General features: G+C 46.9%; 1 protein-coding gene across 4 annotated transcripts in view; it reads left to right on the plus strand.

The window, feature by feature from the left end:
- Positions 1–403: 403 nt before the first annotated feature.
- The window catches only part of DIXDC1 (DIX domain containing 1), a 61,044-nt gene continuing 43,886 nt past the window's right edge, over positions 404–17,561 (plus strand). For 2 of the 4 annotated variants that reach the window (XM_053269240.1, XM_053269242.1), the window contains exons 1-2: positions 404–582; positions 2,405–2,599. In XM_053269240.1, coding sequence (XP_053125215.1) covers positions 2,450–2,599 — 150 coding nt within the window. In that variant the 5' untranslated portion in view covers positions 404–582; positions 2,405–2,449. Of the gene's footprint in view, positions 583–1,080; positions 1,100–2,404; positions 2,600–10,342; positions 10,710–17,561 lie in introns of those variants that run through there. The other 2 variants (XM_053269241.1, XM_053269244.1) reach the window with 2 other exon arrangements.

Consider the following 17,561-nt stretch of genomic DNA (forward strand, 5'->3'; position numbering starts at 1 on the left):
TGTATTTTAATCTGTGGTGTGTTTTTTTTTTTTAAATTTTGTTCACCACCTAGAGATGTACATATCAGGCGGTATAAAAACAGATAAACCGAAGTGCCTTCGCTCATCATAGACGAGCTAGAGCTGCTGCTGGAAGCTGTGGGTGGGAAAGCTCCGGGAATTTTTTCTTTTTCTCTTGACAGAGTTGAGTTCGCAGCAGAGCCTCGCAGGAAACTGGCGGTAAAGCCTACTGCGGGGAGAGCCCAGTCCCTGCCGCTTGGAAACAGGGAGGGAAGGGCTCCGTTTGCAACGCGGCTGAATGGCAGAAGGAGAAGCCTCCCCAGCCCCGCAACCATGGATCATGTGTCCAGTGCTAGTCCCGCCCTTCTTCTGCCGCGCCCCCCGCAGGAGCCGCCCACTCGAGGCCGCCGGGGAGGGGGGAGGCCGCGGCTGCAGTCGTCATGGCAACGAGGACGCGCCGGCCTCGGAGGCCGCGCCAAGCTGAGCTCCGCGCGCGCTCCTGGCCTGGACATGGGCGAATGCGTGGGGGCTCCCGTGGGTGGGGCGCTGGCTGGCGAAAGGGCCACCGCCACGGCGAGTAAGGTAGGCTGGGGAAGACGGCCCCTCAATGCTCCCCCCTCACGACGACACCGGTGCCCCGCTCCTCCTGCTCCCCGCCAAGCAAGCGCCTCACTTTCCCCATTTGTAAGCGGCAGCTGCTCGAGGAGAGGAGGGGAGCTGTGGCGCCTCGATCCCCACCTCCGCGTACGCATGCATGCAAATATGCATGCAAAGCGGTCTTTGCCAAGACATCACGGTTGCTAAAAATGGGCGGCTGGGGTTCTTTCCCAAGCCCGATGCCCAGGGTTCTCTGCCAAGACCTAACAGTTGCTGCAAATGGGGATTTTGTTTCTTCATCCAAACCCCAAAGTTAAGTGTGTTTGCACGCACGTGGACACGCGCACTTTTAATCATAAGACATCTGGTTGCTAAAGGTGGGCCTTTTGGACTTCTTCTCCCACACCATTTAAAAAAAAACTGCAGTCTATGATGATCTCTCAAGAAGGTAACTTCCCCATCCTGAAGATGCAACCTGAAATTAAAAAGGATAAATCCTGAAGTGAGTGTTTTGTTTAGGGTATAGAGCAAGTTTGCTTGAATGATTTTTATTGTACTCTGCCTTTTGGTCCCCGAATGACCTCCAAAAGTGGCTTACAACACAGTTTAAAAGCAATATATTGCCAGGTTATCTCAAGTGTGTTTGCTTTTGACTTTTTGTATATTTGTATATGGTTGTTTTTTTGTATATTTGTATATATTTTTTTGTTGATTGCAGTTTTAAATGTTTTAATATAAACTGTTTTGGGAGGTTCTGTTTCTGAAAAGTGGGTGTAGAAATATCTTTAAACAAAATTAATATTAAGTGCTGCTATGCTTGTTCCTTTTAACTTATTCCAACATATTCTGATAGAAGATCATTTTAGCTGAAAATGCATCAGGATTTGGTGCCTTCATTAAACCTGTTCAAATGGCTATTCTTTGAAAATATCCTTGTTGCTTGCATGGAGAATTATTCTAATTCCAGTTACAAACTCTGTTAATTGTGTTAATTTTATATTGGCTTTATAGTGTCTTTATCTTTTTTACTGATTTTGTGAGCTGCCCTAGCAGTAGTGTACTGGAAGGGTGAGGTATACCCATTTTAAATAAATAAATAAATAATCTATACTAGGGTTTCTTAACCTTGGGCCCCCAGATGTTGTTGGACTACAACTCCCATCACCCCCAGACAAGGCCTTTGTGGCTGAGGATGATGGGAGTTATAGTCCAACAACATCTGGGGGCCCAAGGTTAAGAAACTCTGATCTGTATGTTTCAGATTTATGACAAGCAGAATAATGTCCTCCTAATATGTAGTTGGTGGATTACAAGTTGTCTTCTCCCTCTTATTTCCCATACCTGGAAACTTCTGTTATCTCATATGTTGAGTTTTGACATTCTTAGCATCCCTATTTGACACATACAGTGAGAAAAAGTGGCAGAAAAGATGTGTGCTAAAAGGTTCAGTGTGCAATTGGGTGATTAATTTTTGTTAATTTACCTGGTGTATTTCCTGATTAAACTGATGAGGAAAATCCTTAAACACATTTCACAGTTTACTCCAAATCTTCATATACTATGAGTTGTTGAAATATAATAATAGCTTTGAATTCGAATTCTGTACATTCTTCACTGTCATTGATGTCAGGTTCACCAGATCTCAGTTTAGGGATTAAAATCTAAGGGGAATTTTGTTGCAGATGCTTGGAACCCTGGGGAAGAATTGAAGGACATATATTCATGTGGGTGCTCTATTATTTTATCAGCATATCTAAGCATCACCTTCTTTTGCCACCCTCTAATCTTGTTTTTCCCCCCTATGCAGGTGAGACGAGAACACGGCATTTCCTTTAAGGAATGAAAATGAACTATGGTTTATTATTGCAGCATTGTCACACCTTCCCAACAGCTGTGCTCAGGTGGAGAGCTTTTTGTCACCCTTATCCAGTTCCCTAAAGCTGATATGGGAACCCCTGTGGAAGTGGGACCTCACAATTCATCTCAGCCAACTGAAACTTCAGTAAGTCTTCTAATGCTTCTTCCTTACTAAACGGGGAGGGAGGGGAGGAAAGAAATATTCAGAGGACACAGATTATAACCCAGTCCCCAAGTGGTTGAGAAGGCTGTCTGGGCAGTGTTTATATACAATGATAGTGAAAAATGTTGATTGTGCCTTATGTTTGCAGTGCAGTTCACCTTTTCATAGTTGCCTAAGGTTTTATGCTGTGTAGTTTTATGCTACATAGTGAAAGATGTGGGGAATAAAAGGGCCTTATGAAGAATAAAAGGAACAGTGTGTTTCAAATAACTAAAGTTTGAAGATTTGGTCTGGGCAGGGAAGACTGACGTTGAGCACTTGGTAGGGTATATAGATTTTATTGAAATTGGCCACCAGATGTCGCTGTTGCCAGTCAGTTATAACATTGTGTCACAGGTTGCCAGTCTACAAAATAGCTCCCATAAAACCCCTGCTTGGTCTCCATTTGTATTCACTTGTGGCTGTTTTGAGCAGTAATTCTCATCCTGAAGATCTCTGCAGCAATGATTCAAGTTGAACATTTAGACTTTTGTGTAACTGTGTGCTTGCATTAGAGCGCCTGGCAGTGGGGTGAGGTGGCGGACCTCTTTTGGGTGGGTATTGTACAGGCTGCCTAAAGATGGAGATAGAGACATTCCTTTCAGTTTTAAAAGCCTGAAACATTCAATAAAAGTGGGTTGGGGCAGGAGGAGAGAGCGGCTGCAACTGCTTTTATTTCGAAAGAATGCATTTGCAATTCCCAAAGCACTCCCATCTCCCTTCCACTGGCAGTTTTATTCTGCAAATCCTTGATCAAGAAGTAATATTATATCTGGGTATATTTTGAGCAATGTTCAGGCCTTCCTTCCCTTCCTCCCTCCCACTTGCAGTTGGATCTTTCCCGCATTAAGAAGAGGTCATACTATTTGCCTTTTTGCTCAGAAAATGTGTAAGTGGGTTTACATATCTGTAGTGGAGGATCTGGGACAGATGCTTTGCAAGCTTAAAATCTGTGGTGTTGGCGGTGCTTATTATTTCTAAAGCACCTAAAAGTGATTAGACTGTGGTTTTCATTCCAATTTGCAGGGGTTTGCTAGCTTAGCAGAGTGCCAGATTGTTTGATAGTGCTGCCTTCTAGACTTTTATTCCAAACAGAGGGGTCAAACTTATATGAAAGCCTAATTCTTCTATGACTGAAATTGTGTGTCTGCCACACCAAAAAGACATTGGGTGATTAAATTTTTCTTCCCTTGCTAGAAGGCTGTGAAGTGGTCAGAGAACTTGCTCCTTTATCTACCTGTCTCTCTGGCTACAGTATCACAGCTTTTTAAAAAAAGAGTTTTATAAATGAAAGCTCAATAAATATTTAACTATGACTGCAGAACCACAGTCAAATAAAAACCATGCACTACTCTATGGTAAAAAACGCCCCCTAAATTGGGGGTCTCAAACTTGGGACCCCAGTTGTTGGACTTCCATAATCCCCAGCCACAGTGGCCATTGTGGCCGGGGATTATGGGAGCTGAAGTCCAACAACATCTGAGGACCCAAGTTTGAGAACCCCTGACACTGAAAGGTCTGGGTAAATAAAACCTGGTGATGAAAAGATAAGAACACTCACTAAGGCCTATCTAGTCCAGCATCCTGTCTCACTCAGTGGCCCACCAGATGCCTCTGGGGAGCCCAGAAGCCAGAGGTGAGGGCATGCCCTCTCTCCTGCTGTTGCCCCCCTGCAAACGGTATTCAGAGGCATTTTGCCATTGATAGACCTGTCCTCCATGAATTTGTCTAAGCCCCTCTTAAAGTCATCCAAGCTAGTGGCCATCACCACATCCCCTGGCAGAGAATTCCATAGATTGATTATGCACTGCGTGAAAAAGTACTTCCTTCTGTTGGTCCTCAACTTCCCGACCTTTAGTGTCATGGGATGGCTCCTAGTTCTTGTGTTGTGAGAGAGGGAGAAATTTCTTTCTCTATTCCCTCTCTCCACTCCATGCATCATTTTATACACCTCGATCATGTCTCCCCTTAGTCGCCTCTTTTCTGAACTAAAGAGCCCCAGATGCTGCAATCTTGCCTCATAAGGGAGGTGCTCTAGGCCCCTGGTTATCTTGGTTGCCCTCTTCTGCACCTTTTCCAGCTCTACAATATCCTTCTGATACGGTGATCAGAACTGTATGCAACAGAGGCATACCAAGGTTGGAGTGGGCCTGGAGACAAGATTTTAAAAGAGGCCCCTTGCTGCCTTCCTCTTCTCCACCTTCTACTAGGTGCAGAAGAGATCTCAGTACACTGGGGGCCACTGGGACAAAGAAAAAAGGGACTGCCCCGGCCCCTCTTTAAGATAAAACCTAGCAGTTAGTTGAATCTGCATCCAGCACTTAAAAAAAAGAAGAGGAGTTATTTCAAGGCAAACATTTCCCCCTCTGGGCTCTGGGCAGTACACCGCTCTGGGCTCCTTGGAGGAAGAGCGGGATATGAAATGTAAATAAATAAGTAAATAAAATCCACATATATGTGAAGTTGGGGTTTTTTGCCCCAGTATGCATCATTTTACACTTGCTTACAATGATTCGCATTTGCCATTTTGTCACCACTGACCCAGTTTGGAGAGATCATTTTGGAGCACCTCACAATCTGTTTTGGATTTCACTACCCTAAATAGTTTAGTGTCATCTGCACATTTGGCCACATCGCTGGTTACCCCAACTTCCACACCAACTTGTTCATTTATGAACAAGTTAAAGAGCACTGGTCCCAGTACAGATCCCTGGGGTGATAGCCAGGGGAACCTCCTTGAGGACAGTGTTCCACAACCAGAGCACCACAACAGAAATGACAAGAGGTTCATAAAATGATGCAAGGTGGATAGAGGAGAGAAGTTTCTCTTCCTCATTCATTACACTAGGACTTGGGGTCAGCCAATGAAACTGACTGGCAGGAAATCAGTCTGTCCTGCAGTCACAAATCTGATGCAGATCAGAGGAGATCAGTTCTGCAGACACATTAAAATATGTCTTTACACAGCAATGAAAGACAACCTCTCTGACCACTGTAACTTCCCAGTAGTTTTATCATTTAATTTTCCTTGGAAAAATTGAAAGATTTTCTTGGAAAATCTAATCCGCAGCATGAGTGCAGTTGGGCAGTAGCAACCTTCAGCTCAGAGAGTGACTTGACTAAGGCTGTCTAGTGAGTGTGTGGCATTTTCTTCTGCTCGCCTTGATGCTTTTCCTCTGTGGCTGTCAAACAGCACATAGCACCAGCAGCCCTTTCCCCAGGTGCTGCTGTGTTGGTGGCACAGGCCCGCTGCATTTAAAGTGGCCTTGTGGGCTAGAAGAGGAGTAGCCTGCGGGCTACCGTTTCTGTCCTTTGGCTTCATCAGCCCTCGGCATGCCTGGCGCACTTGTGAAGTTCCCTTGTGCGGTGCTCGAGCATGGCGTTGTGCCACGCTGGCCCCCTGTTCTGTCAGGTCTTTCCAGGCAAGAGTGGGCCAGATGGTGCTCATGCTGGACCTGGGGATTAGTGCTTGTAGTTCAACTGATTTTATTCTTTCCTCCCCTCCATTCCACTTCTCTTGACAGCAGATCTGCCTCCCAGACGGGCTAGAGCAGTCTCTCTCCTGTGAGCTCATTTATTATGACTTCTAGAGCCGAATGAAAGGTTGCATTGTCTGCTGTAACTTAGTGGCCGAGTAAGCTCTCCGGAGCAGCTGGCAGCATCTCCTGCTCCGGTCAGGCCAAATGCTCTCCTGCTTGTGCTCAGTGGGATGGAAGCTCCATTGGGGTACATCCTGCCTTCAGGGCTCCAGTTTGCTTCCATTCAATAGTACGGAGAGGGAAGGTGCACTTCAGTCTGCGTGGGACCACATGACTAATGGTGACCCTTGCAGAATCACACCGGTGGGCTCTCCCTGTGTTTGCAGAGCGTAATGTGTTGTTTGCATGGCCGAAGGTCCCAGGTTTGTCCCTGGCAACTCCAGTTAAAAAAGGGCTTCAGGCCTTGGAAAGGCCTCGTCTTGAAACCTTGGAGAATCACTGCCAGTCAGGGAGACTGGGCTAGATGGACCAGTGGCCTGACTCGATATAAGGCAGCGCCATACCTGCATTCTGGCTTTCGGCTGCTTTGCCTGTCTTCTGGGGTGGAGAACAAGAAAGGGTCTAGTCTTTCCTGGGGACCCTTCTGTGCATCTTACTTTGCCAAATAGCAGCACAAGAACCTTTCATGTGCTCCTGATCTCTGCCCTGTATCATAAAGACTCGTGTGGTCCAAATGAGGAAGCAGGAAGCCCTTCTTAGCAATACACTTGCCAGGTTGCTTCGGACAAATTCTCAGACCCATCTACAAGATTTGGCTTCTACCCTTAGAGTCTCCACGCTTATTACCAAAGCCAAGTTTTCCATAGGTCCGACAACATGCACAGTGGAAGCAGGTCCTGCCAGAATAGCACATGCAAAATCTTGTGGGAATATCTGGACAGCTGCCAAGTTTGATGGCTCCAACAAAGGAGCATTTCAGGGGATCTATGGCCCTTCCACATGCCTTTCAAAACATGTGGTTTTCCTCACCAAATACCCCAAGGGCACACAAAGGAAGGTGAAATCAGACAGTCCTTTAGGATAAACTGCTGCAGGAAAAGGGCTTGATCTACCTGGAAGATATACTGAAATGAATAGGAGCCTCCTGTCTCCCATTCATTTTCATAGTGATTCTGCAGGAGAACTTCCCAGTGGACTGCATCCCCAAACTGTAAACTTAATCTCCTGTACGTGAATACATTTGCATAAAACAACTGCCAGATAATTAATTCATTCCTAAGTGGTAACTTGCCCAAGGCTTGCTCCATGTCTCGAGGATGGGATCTAACTCGCCTTCCCTGGACTTGCAAAAGAGCTGTGTGTGAAGATCAAAAGCACAGCCACCAAGAGACAGATATTGTCTGACCTACCAGTCTCTCTTACCAGTCCTCTTTCACAATTTAAACAGTGCATTGAAGGGATTAAACTCTGCATGCCCCTCCCCCTGCCCTGTCGCTATTAATATTATTCAGAGGGATTATCTCTCCCTTTTTATGGTGGCGTGTCTGTTTGTTTTAGTTTTCTCTGTGCTTCCGATGTAGGGCAAAGACAATTTCCCCAGCAATCATTTTGCCCTGAAAATGTTAATCTATGGATTGTAGAATTTATGGGGAAATAGACCATGTTAAACTGGTAAAGTAGGTTTAAGAACAGAGGCCCCTTAAGAGGTATCTCTTTTCTCTTTGTATGGGTGATTCATTACTGCACTGCACTCATACATTTGATTTGGCTTCACTACATCCCCCGCACTTGATCATATTATGGAGGCTACAGAAGGGCAGTTCTGACATGCTGCCTTGTTAAGGCTCAGGTGCTTGTTTTGTGTGTGTGTTTACTATGCAGCAGTAAACATGTCTTTCTGGGATTTCCCCCCACTAGTGAGTAACATCAAAACATTATAATTGTGCTGACATTTCAGGCATTCTGTTCTGTCTCCTGCAGCCCCTGGGGTCATGCTTATCAGCAAGAAAAGGTTGTGCATAAATCTTAATCCCGTGTGCACTGAGGCAACTGGTTGCTTTAACTTAAATGTTCTAACAATAATGAAATTGAGACTGAACGAACATATGGACATAATGAAAAATCTTGACCAGGAGTATTCTCAGACTTTATTCTTTAGCTTCCTTCTCCACCGGGATGGAGGGTGTACGTTCGCACATTGGCCAGATTTGCACTGCAGTCTGCTGTCTAGGAAAGCTCCTGTCTAAAGTCAACACTTGTTGTAATGAGAATTATGCAGATTCTTCATCTCTCTAGAACAGAAGTGAACAGCTTTGGCCTGCTAGCTGTTGTTGACTACAGCTCCCATAATCCCCTGCCATTGTGGCCAGTAACTTGGAATTATGGGAGTTGTAGTCCAACAATAGCTGAAGGACCAAAGCACCCCTAATTTAGAACCTGGAAGTGGTACTCCAGTCCCTCCCTCCCTTCCATAAAGCTTCTAGTCCTCATGGTGGCAGAGCTTTAAAAATGCTTTAGAATCAACTCACAGCTTCTGCTAAAAGATCCGCAAAACTCACAGGTGGCTGGGATACAGAATTTCCGCATCTCAACTAGCTTGCTCTCCTTGCTTCAATTCCCTGTCCCCTGTATGCCTGCATGATGCCTCTTCTTATACCAGGTCTTATTTTAAACAACCCACATTTCTAACCAAACTCTGTTGTGACAGTCATAATCACTGGTCATAGTCTAGCTGATTTGTGTTAAACTGCTTATAATATTGGAGTGTGTGTGTGTGTGTGTGTGTGTGTGTGTGTGTGTGCGTGCCCAGAGCAGGACGTAAAACAAAACCAGATGTGTAATCTGTACCTGGGCTTCTGCTCCTCTACCTTGTGTTTTCTGACACTTGAGCTGGAGTCCTCTGCACACCTACCCAGGACTGGGTCCCACTGAATTACCTGATCTTCCTTCCAAGTCAGTGTGTATGGGGCTGAGTTAAGAAAACGAGACAAAGCCCTGTCTGAGTGTATCGCTGTTTGCGCATGCACAGCCAAGTTCACATGATGAAATTATTAAGGAGCAACTTCAATCGTGCTGGGATGCAGTGCTCCCAGGGCTGATCTTGTATAACGCCCCATCTGGTTCTGCCAGCCTTCTAAGCATCGCTCAGAGTCCCCTTTATTTTGTTCAGTTAAGAAAGTCTTATGGCTTGTCTGCAGCAACTCCTTTTCATGCAATCTGTCCCTGAAAACAGTGCAAGGAGCTGGTGCTGGATGCATCTCCTCACATCCCCTGTCCCCGTGCCGCCACCTTTTGTCTGCTTCTGTGCATGGTTCCTAGAGGCTTTAAGTGCCCCTAATCCTGGCGGCTGCTGTGTCCCTTCTTAACAAGCAGAGTCTTTTTAATTTTTCAAAAAGCAAACACATTCCAAACCCAAAGCTTGATTTTGTGCAAATCCAGCCATTTTCTTCCAAATTCCATTTCATAGGGGCAGGAAGAGGCTGGGATGCTTTCCATATCTTATATATCCCTGTAACTACTTCACTCTCTCACAGAGATATACCCCCTTTCCCCAGACTGCATAACACTGATCAGCCTGTCATGGACACTCAGCTGTAATTCTGCAAAATTTGGTGACATCATAATTTAAACTACAGCTCCCATCAGCCCCCCCAACTGCAGTTTATTGCTGATGGGGACGATGGGTGTTGTAGTTCAGCAACAGCTGGAGAGCCCAGGTTGCCTCTCTCTGCCCTAAATTGTTCTTCCTGCTCTCTGATGTAGCGATTGATGGCAGAACTGAAGCCAGGGAGGCAGTTTCAAAACTATATTTTAGCAACTGCCTTCATTTGGTTCTTGTGTGCAATTTATTTCCATGTTGAGATAATATTATTTAATTTCTGTGTTATAAATCAGTGCCTGAATGGAGCCTTGCTGCATCCACGCTGGGGCTGGCTTTCGACTTCCTGCAAAGTGTATCCCCACCAGAGACAAAGTTGGCAGTCCCCGTTTCCGCCTGACTCCTCCTCCTCCTCCTCCTCCTCCACTGACCTCTCCCCCCAGCCGGCCCCCCAGACACAGCGCGCGCGCGCGCGCGCACACACACACACACACACACACACACACACACACACACACACACACAGTCTGCTCTGTGTCAGACGGAGGCACCAGCAGCCAGCCTCTCTAAATGGGTTTCAGATGTTTTCCCTGACCAGTTCTTGCCGGGCCTGCCTCGGGTAAGCTGGGGCGTTTCTATAGGAACGGCGCGGTGCGACATCTCGCCTGCTGCTCCCCCAGTGGCTCTCTCTGGAGCATGCTCAGTACCACTCCTGACTTTGGCTCAAGTATCCCGCCTGCAGTAACGGGCTGCACATATGGGACTATGAACCAAGTCCCCCATGAGCTGCAAGTCTTTGTCTTTCGGAAGAAGAAGAAGAGGAGGAGGAGGAGGAGGAGGAGGTCGGGCCCCCGGCTGGAGGATCCGCTCTGCATGCTCCGAGAACTCAGCCCCACTTGGGGTGGGCTTCTAGAGAATGCTTGCCTGTTTGGCCCGGGGGAATTTATTGGATATTCTGCACGAGGGCTTCACCGAGGTAAATATGCGGTCTGTCTGTTCTAGTGCTCCTCTGGCACAGCTGAAGTCCTCTGGATGTGAGAGAAAGAGGGTCAGGAGCCCCAGACCAGCGAGGGAGAGGAAGGGAGACCAGGCAGACTGGCAGGGGGGCCCTGGGCAGCCAAGCCTCACGGGCCCTTTGTGGAGCCCCTCGAGTTTTGCAGAGTTGGTGTAAGTGGCTCTGAGCAAGCGGATCACGCATCCAGTTGCAGCAGGGACCTTTTCTGGCCGCCTCACAGGTACTGTGAAGTGCAGCAGCAGCAGCAGCGTCGGAAGGGAAAGCCTGCCCTGTGGAAGTGGCTGGATCTCACCAGTGTTGGTCAGGGTGTGACTTGCTGCTGGCCATGTTGTAAGTCTGTTTTGTGGGACATGCAGAGTCCTTGAGAAGGGGACTCCCCCACACCCTGCCTCTTGGCTCTAAATCATTGGGGCACAGAGCGCGGTGGGGGGGGGGATATAACTTGAACCATTCCTTCAGCTTCTGCAGGCTCAGGGAGGCAAGTGAAGGGAGGCTGCATCCGCTCCTGAGCGACGGAGCCAAGTCGACCCTGCTCTGCTCCTTTTGCTCTTTGACTTTACCAGGGACTTGTTTCCGTTGATGGTGCTGCCAAGGAATGCTTTGCGTTGACGGTGCCGCTGCTCCCAGCCCAGGAGGCAGGAGACCAAGATGAGACTTGCTGTCAGGGCTTGGGGTTCGCAGTGGCCTCCCTCCCCACTGGCAGTCGCACTGGGCTCCTCAGTCCACCTTGCCGCTTGTTTTGGTTCCAGACTTCGGCTCCTCCTGAATGTATTCGGATGTCTCCTTTAGTTACTAACACAGGTGCCTTTTGAGTCCAACCAGTGAAATGGGACCTGGGGACGCAGAAGTACCCAAAAGGATCCCTTCCCCTCTCTTTTTGGTTGTCTTTCAACACAGTCCTTCCCCTCTCTTTCAGTCTGAATAGCCTGCTCCCACTTCTGGGTTTTCTGTGGGCAAGGCTCCCCTTTTCCCTCCCTGCATTCTGCCTGGGGTAGGTGGGTGGAACAGCTTCCCTTCCCCCTGAAGGATGCTTTTGGGATATGTGGCCCAAATCTGTTTTTATTCATCATTTGTGTAACACAGAGAGCACTCCGTGGGGTTTACTTCCAGGTAAATATACATAGGATTGCACTACACAGGATTAAATGACCTATCCACGGTCAACCAGAGTTCATTCCAGACAAGCAAAGCGAGCATCAATAACATTTAAACCTGTCTATATCCACGTTAGCCTTGCAAATGTCCACTGCAATTACCAGGCCAGAACCAAGTTTACTAGCTTGACTTCCCACACAAGCCTGTATTAGTGGTTTGTAGCCCAAAGGAGAGTGGTGGCGGGTGGGCGGAAGAAAAGTCAAACGCTGTAAAGTTTCCCTGCTTGGAGGTGGTTCTTAATAAAGCACAGGTGAGCAGTGGTTTCCGAGCCTGGCCTGCATCTCTCTCGTGGCCTGGGTGTCAGGAAAGGCAACGATACCCCACAGTGGTGTGAGTTTCAGGAAGGGCATTTGTGCTGTTGGAACAGCTGTTGTTGATTGTCTGGAAGTGTCCTTGACGAAGCGGTCATGGTTGGGATGGGATTGACGCCCCAGGTCTGTAGGATCCAAATCTAGGACTCTGCCTCATGCACTCTGCTGGGTCTCCAGGCGCTTGCCTTCTGAGTCGCTGGGCCACTTGCCTTTCCTCTCACGGTTGCAGTCGGATGTGGGGAGCAGCAGCACTTGATGACTTCACTGACTTCTGGCATCTCATCAGTCCCTTAGATCAGGCTTTTCACCTGGGTCTGGTGTCCCATTTTGGAAAGCCTCCAAACACTGTGGCCTAAGAAGCAGCTTCAAATTAGGATAAGGCCAAGGCCTTTCTCTGCCAGAGAGTTGCCCTGGTGGGATCTGGGCAGGAATGGGAGCCCCTTGCTCGCTAAGGTCAGGGCTCAAAGCTCTGTCTTCTGGGCACCTGCTAGAATGGCATGTTGAAAGAAGAACCTTATAAAGTTCTCATGTAAGGGTTCTTCCAGATGAGCGATATATTCCAGTATCAGCACAAGTTAGGATGGGAGATAAAATAAGAAATCCACACAATTCTCAACGATATTGCCCAGTAGTTTTACTGCCATCTGTGGCAATCCATGAAAAAGCTGTGGTTCTCTGCCCCTGCCCCTCCTCAAGTTAGAATAAAAGGAGTTTGAAAAATAAGGAATTTTTTCACAGATTGCTGTAGATTGCCAGCAGATGGCACTAAGAAAACTTTATGTGATTTCCTTGAAAGTGTGTGGGCTTCGTCTTTTTTCTCCCATCTTATTTGCGCTGAAATTGGAATATATCACTATCTGAAAGAGCCCTAACGCTGAAGTTTTTTAAAGAAAGTTAATTTCATTTTGAAATAGTTGACTCTTCTAATTGGCATAAGCATCAAACCTGACTAAAGCATCTTTTATGTTGTCCTAAAAAGGTTAGTGCTTTAAAAATGCTTGACTGTTATTTAACAACGTCTGAGCAGTCAGTTGACCCATGTGTTTTTTTGAGTAGTCAAATGTCCAACCTTCCCTTTGGTCAAAGATACAGGAACCAAGATGGAGGTCCAGCCTTTTTTCCTTGCAAAAGGCAAGTCCAGCCAATTCTGCAAGCTGAACCTAAAAGGAGCTTAATCTGATGGGATGCTGTAGTTATCCTCCTTTTGCAGATGGAGCTCCTGAGGCATAAGTCTGCCTGGCTCCATGTTTCACACTTGCAGCTGGAAGGAAAAGCAAAGAGCTATGATCCATAATTCCCTGCTTTGATCCAGAAGCCATACCCCTTTCACTCTACCTGCTATATGGGGGTTATTGATGAGCTGGCCCAGCTTTGAAATGCGGTCCCAGGTGTGCACACACCCCATGTGTGCCTCATCTGTTGCATTGCCTGACACCAATACAGGATGCCTGTTGGAAGAGAGAGCAACCTGGGACTGATTAGAGCCAGGGTTAGGACTTGGCTCAGCCATAGGGAGAATGCATCTTGAGCTGGGAGGTTGCAGCTTATTGCATTTTTAAGTTGCATGCCATTAGCAAATTTTGCATCCTGTTTTCATGAGCATGATCGATCCTAACAGCAGTTGATGTACCTGTTTTGCTAAACCTGCAGGACTTGGTGCTTGAGGCTCTCAAGTGTGAAGCGTTGGAGTCAGGCTTTGAAAAATCTTGTTGGGAGGGACCTAGAAACAATGCAAAGTGGATTGTGATATTGGACTTCTTCCTATACCTTTTTCTTATCTCTCCCCACCACTCACGGTTTTTGCCACTGAATTTTAAATATATCCATACAACCCTGGGACTAATAATGCTCTCTTTATTCATTTTAATAAGGAGACACATCATTTTTCATGAAGGCAAATGAAAAAAGCGTATAAATACAGCACACAGAAGCTCTGCGAATGTGTGTGTACATCTGCCCCTAGGAGAACATATGGCTCGCCAGTAATCCTTCTCTTGCTTCTGCATCCATAGAAGCTTGTTTGCCTCTCTTGCTCTGCCACTGTTGGGAATCTGTGCTGCTGTCAAGTGGGTGGATAGACTCCCTTTGTTGGTGTCGTTCTCTCCTGCTCCTTGGCTCACTGTTGGCCACCTTCCCATTCTTGTAAATCCCAGAAAATGTGCCTGGAAATGGGCAAGGGGAAATTATTCTTATCGCCTTTTAAGAGTGGGTCTCTGGCCTGCACCTGTCATCAGCTCTTTTCTCAGTTACTACGATGTTCGGCTTCTGAGGAACCTGATAAACCAGGGTTGAGGGTCGAACAAGGGTTCTCAGCTTTGGGACCCTGGATATTGTTGGACTGCAACTCCCTGTATCTCCGGCGGCCACAGTGGCCCTTGTCAGCCATTGTGGCTGGGGATTATTGATTGATTGATTTAAAAATTAGTATTCTGCCCACTACCGAAGTCTTTAGGTGGTTTACAACATAAAACAAACCAGGAATAAAACAGTTAAAACATAAAATCAGATGAAAATATCCATAAAAACACCAACTAACTAAAAAGCTTGGCTGAAGAGCTGTGTCTTCACTTGTTTCCTGAAAGTCAGCAGGGATGGAGAAGCTCTAATTTCAGCACGAAGTACATTCCACAGTCCCAGGGCAACCATAGAGAAGGCTCTTGCCTTGGAGTCACCACCAGACAACTTGGCGGCACCCTCAAACGAGCCTCCCCTGAAGACCTTAATAGGCAGCAGGGTTCATAATGAAGAAGGTGTTCTCTTAAATACTGTGGGCCCAAGCCGTTAACGGCCTTTATCGGTAATAACAAGCACTTTGTATTTTGCCCAGAAACCTGTTGGTAGCCAGTGTAGATCTTTTAGAATCTGAGTAATATGGTCTCTACGGGACATCCCGGAGACCAATCTGGCAAGAGCATTCTGCACCGATTGCAGCTTCTGTATTACATACAAGGGCAGCCTCACGTAGAGGGCATTGCAGTAGTCAAGCCTGGAGATAAGCAGTGTGCACCACTGTCTTAAGGTCACTCACTTCCAGGAAAGGGCACTGTTGACGAACCAGCCAAAGCTGATAGAAAGCACTCCTGGCCACTGCCTCCACCAGAGGTATTGGAGAGAGGGTTGGGTCCAGAAGTACTCCCAAACTGCAAAGCTGTTCCTTCTGGGGGAGTGTAACCCCATCCAGAACAGACAGATCTATCCTATTTCTTGAACTGCAGCTTCCTACAGTGTGCACTTCCATCTTGTTTGGATTCAATCTCAGTTTGTTATCCCTCATCCAGCCCATTACTGCCTCAAGGTAGGCATTTAGGGAAATTATGCCATTGCCTGATGAAGCTGACATGGAAAAGTAGATTTGGGTGTCATCAGCGTACTGATAATACCCTGCACAAAATCCCCCGATGATCTCTCCCAGAGGCTTCATGTAGATACTAGAAAGCATTGGAGACAAAATGGAGCCCTGAGGGACACCATACAAAAGATGTTGCTTCATAGAGCAGCAGTCTCCTTCTGAAATCTTCCCAAGAGGTTTGAGCTGAACCTCTGCAAAGCAGTGCTTCCTACACCCAGTCCCCGCGGGCGATCCAGAAGGATACCATAGTTGATGGTATCAAAAGCCGCCGAGAGATCCAAAAGGACCAACAGAGTCACACTCTGTCAATTCCCCTTTCAAGATCATCCATCAGGCTGACCAAAGCAGTCTCCACCCCATAACCTTGCTGAAAGCCAGTTTGAAATGGGTCTAGATAATCTGTTTCATCCAAGACTGCTTGGAGTTGAGAGGCTACCACCTTCTCAATCACCTTGGCCAACCATAGGAGATTGGAGACAGGCCTGTAATTGCCCAACTCTGAGGGATCCAGTATAGGCTTCTTTAAAAGAGGTCTAATAATTGCTCCTTTAAACAAGGAGGCATCCTACCTTCTCTCAGAGAAGCATTTATGGTCTAGACCAGGCCCTTTCCAACACTCTCCCTGTTTGATAATATATGCCACGTCCGGAAAGGGTCAAGAGAGCAGGTGGTAGGATGCACAGTTCCAAGCAGCTTGTTCATGTGCACAAGAGGAGTTACTGGACACTCCCGCTAAAGACTCTGCACCAACTATGGAATCCAGGTCAGCTCGAATACATGAGATTTTGTCCACCAAAAAACCATTAAATGTTTCACAGCAACTAACTAATGGTTCCAAAGCCAGAGCGGAAGGGGCAATAAGTTCCCTCACCGCCCTCGACAATTCTGCTGGACGCAAATTTGAGGGCACAGTAAGTGTAGCAAAGAATCACTTCTTTGCCACACATATTGCCAGAGCATAGTAAAATCGGCAGAGCAGATGTTCTGCCCCTGAGCTACAGCTCCCTGCCAAGGTTGTAGTAGTCAGCCTTCTGTGAGCTTAATGTGTGCATAGAGCATTGGGCTTGGGCCTTGCAGTCCTGGGTTCAAATCCCTGCTGAGTCATGAAGCTCACTGGGTGATCTTAAGCCAGTTGCTGTGTTACCTACCTCTCACGCCTATTGTATTCACAACCTTGAGCTCCATGGAGAAAGGGAGGGATAGAAAAGTGATGATGATAATAAGATCCCCTCCCACTGAGAAAGCAAAGATGATTGTATTTCTTGGCCACTGGTTCCATGTATCATGAGCTTATGACTTGCCCCTAGGTGGGGGGAAAAGGGGGGGGGATGATTTCCATTCCTGAAGCATCAGATGATGTTGCAGAGAAGTGATTTAGCAGGCAATTCAAATGGCCCTTTGATTTGCTCGGTGCAGTCAAAGCAGTTGAGGCTTCTGATTAAAAGCCACCCATTCGAAGGCACTTGCAGGAACCAGTGAGAGAAATCTGACTGTGGAGGGGAGAGCCTGTTCTTTGTGATTACGGAAATATCCCTTCTGCATGAAGAAATGAAAATAATAAAAACTACTCATGTTTAACAAGTGCAGAAAGAAAAGCTGAGGCTTGCTAGGTGAAGAGGAGATGGTAGCAGAGTAGGACTTTGCAGCGTGGGATGGGAAAGGAAAAATAAAATTGTTTTGCATGTGGGCTTTTCACCTTCTTAAACTACTGGGGTTGTCCTATGCTGCAGAGAACATGAGATGCTTAACTAGACAGGTGATTGTCGCAGATTCATGAGGTTTGAAGCTGTATGCACAACTTGTTTTTGCCGAGGTACAGAGAACAAAAACTTTCCTAGACGATTTTGCTATGAAGACAGCAGCCTGAAATAGCATTCAGGTTGTGTCTAGACCAGCGTTCTTGCCCGGTCTAATTTCAGCACACTTAGTCCTGCCTGTAACTCTGGCAACAGGAAAAGGGGCCATCAGGATGGCTGCCGTGAGGTCTAATCCATCTCT

The sequence above is a fragment of the Hemicordylus capensis genome, chromosome 8, assembly GCF_027244095.1.
Source record: "Hemicordylus capensis ecotype Gifberg chromosome 8, rHemCap1.1.pri, whole genome shotgun sequence".
NCBI lineage: Eukaryota > Metazoa > Chordata > Lepidosauria > Squamata > Cordylidae > Hemicordylus > Hemicordylus capensis.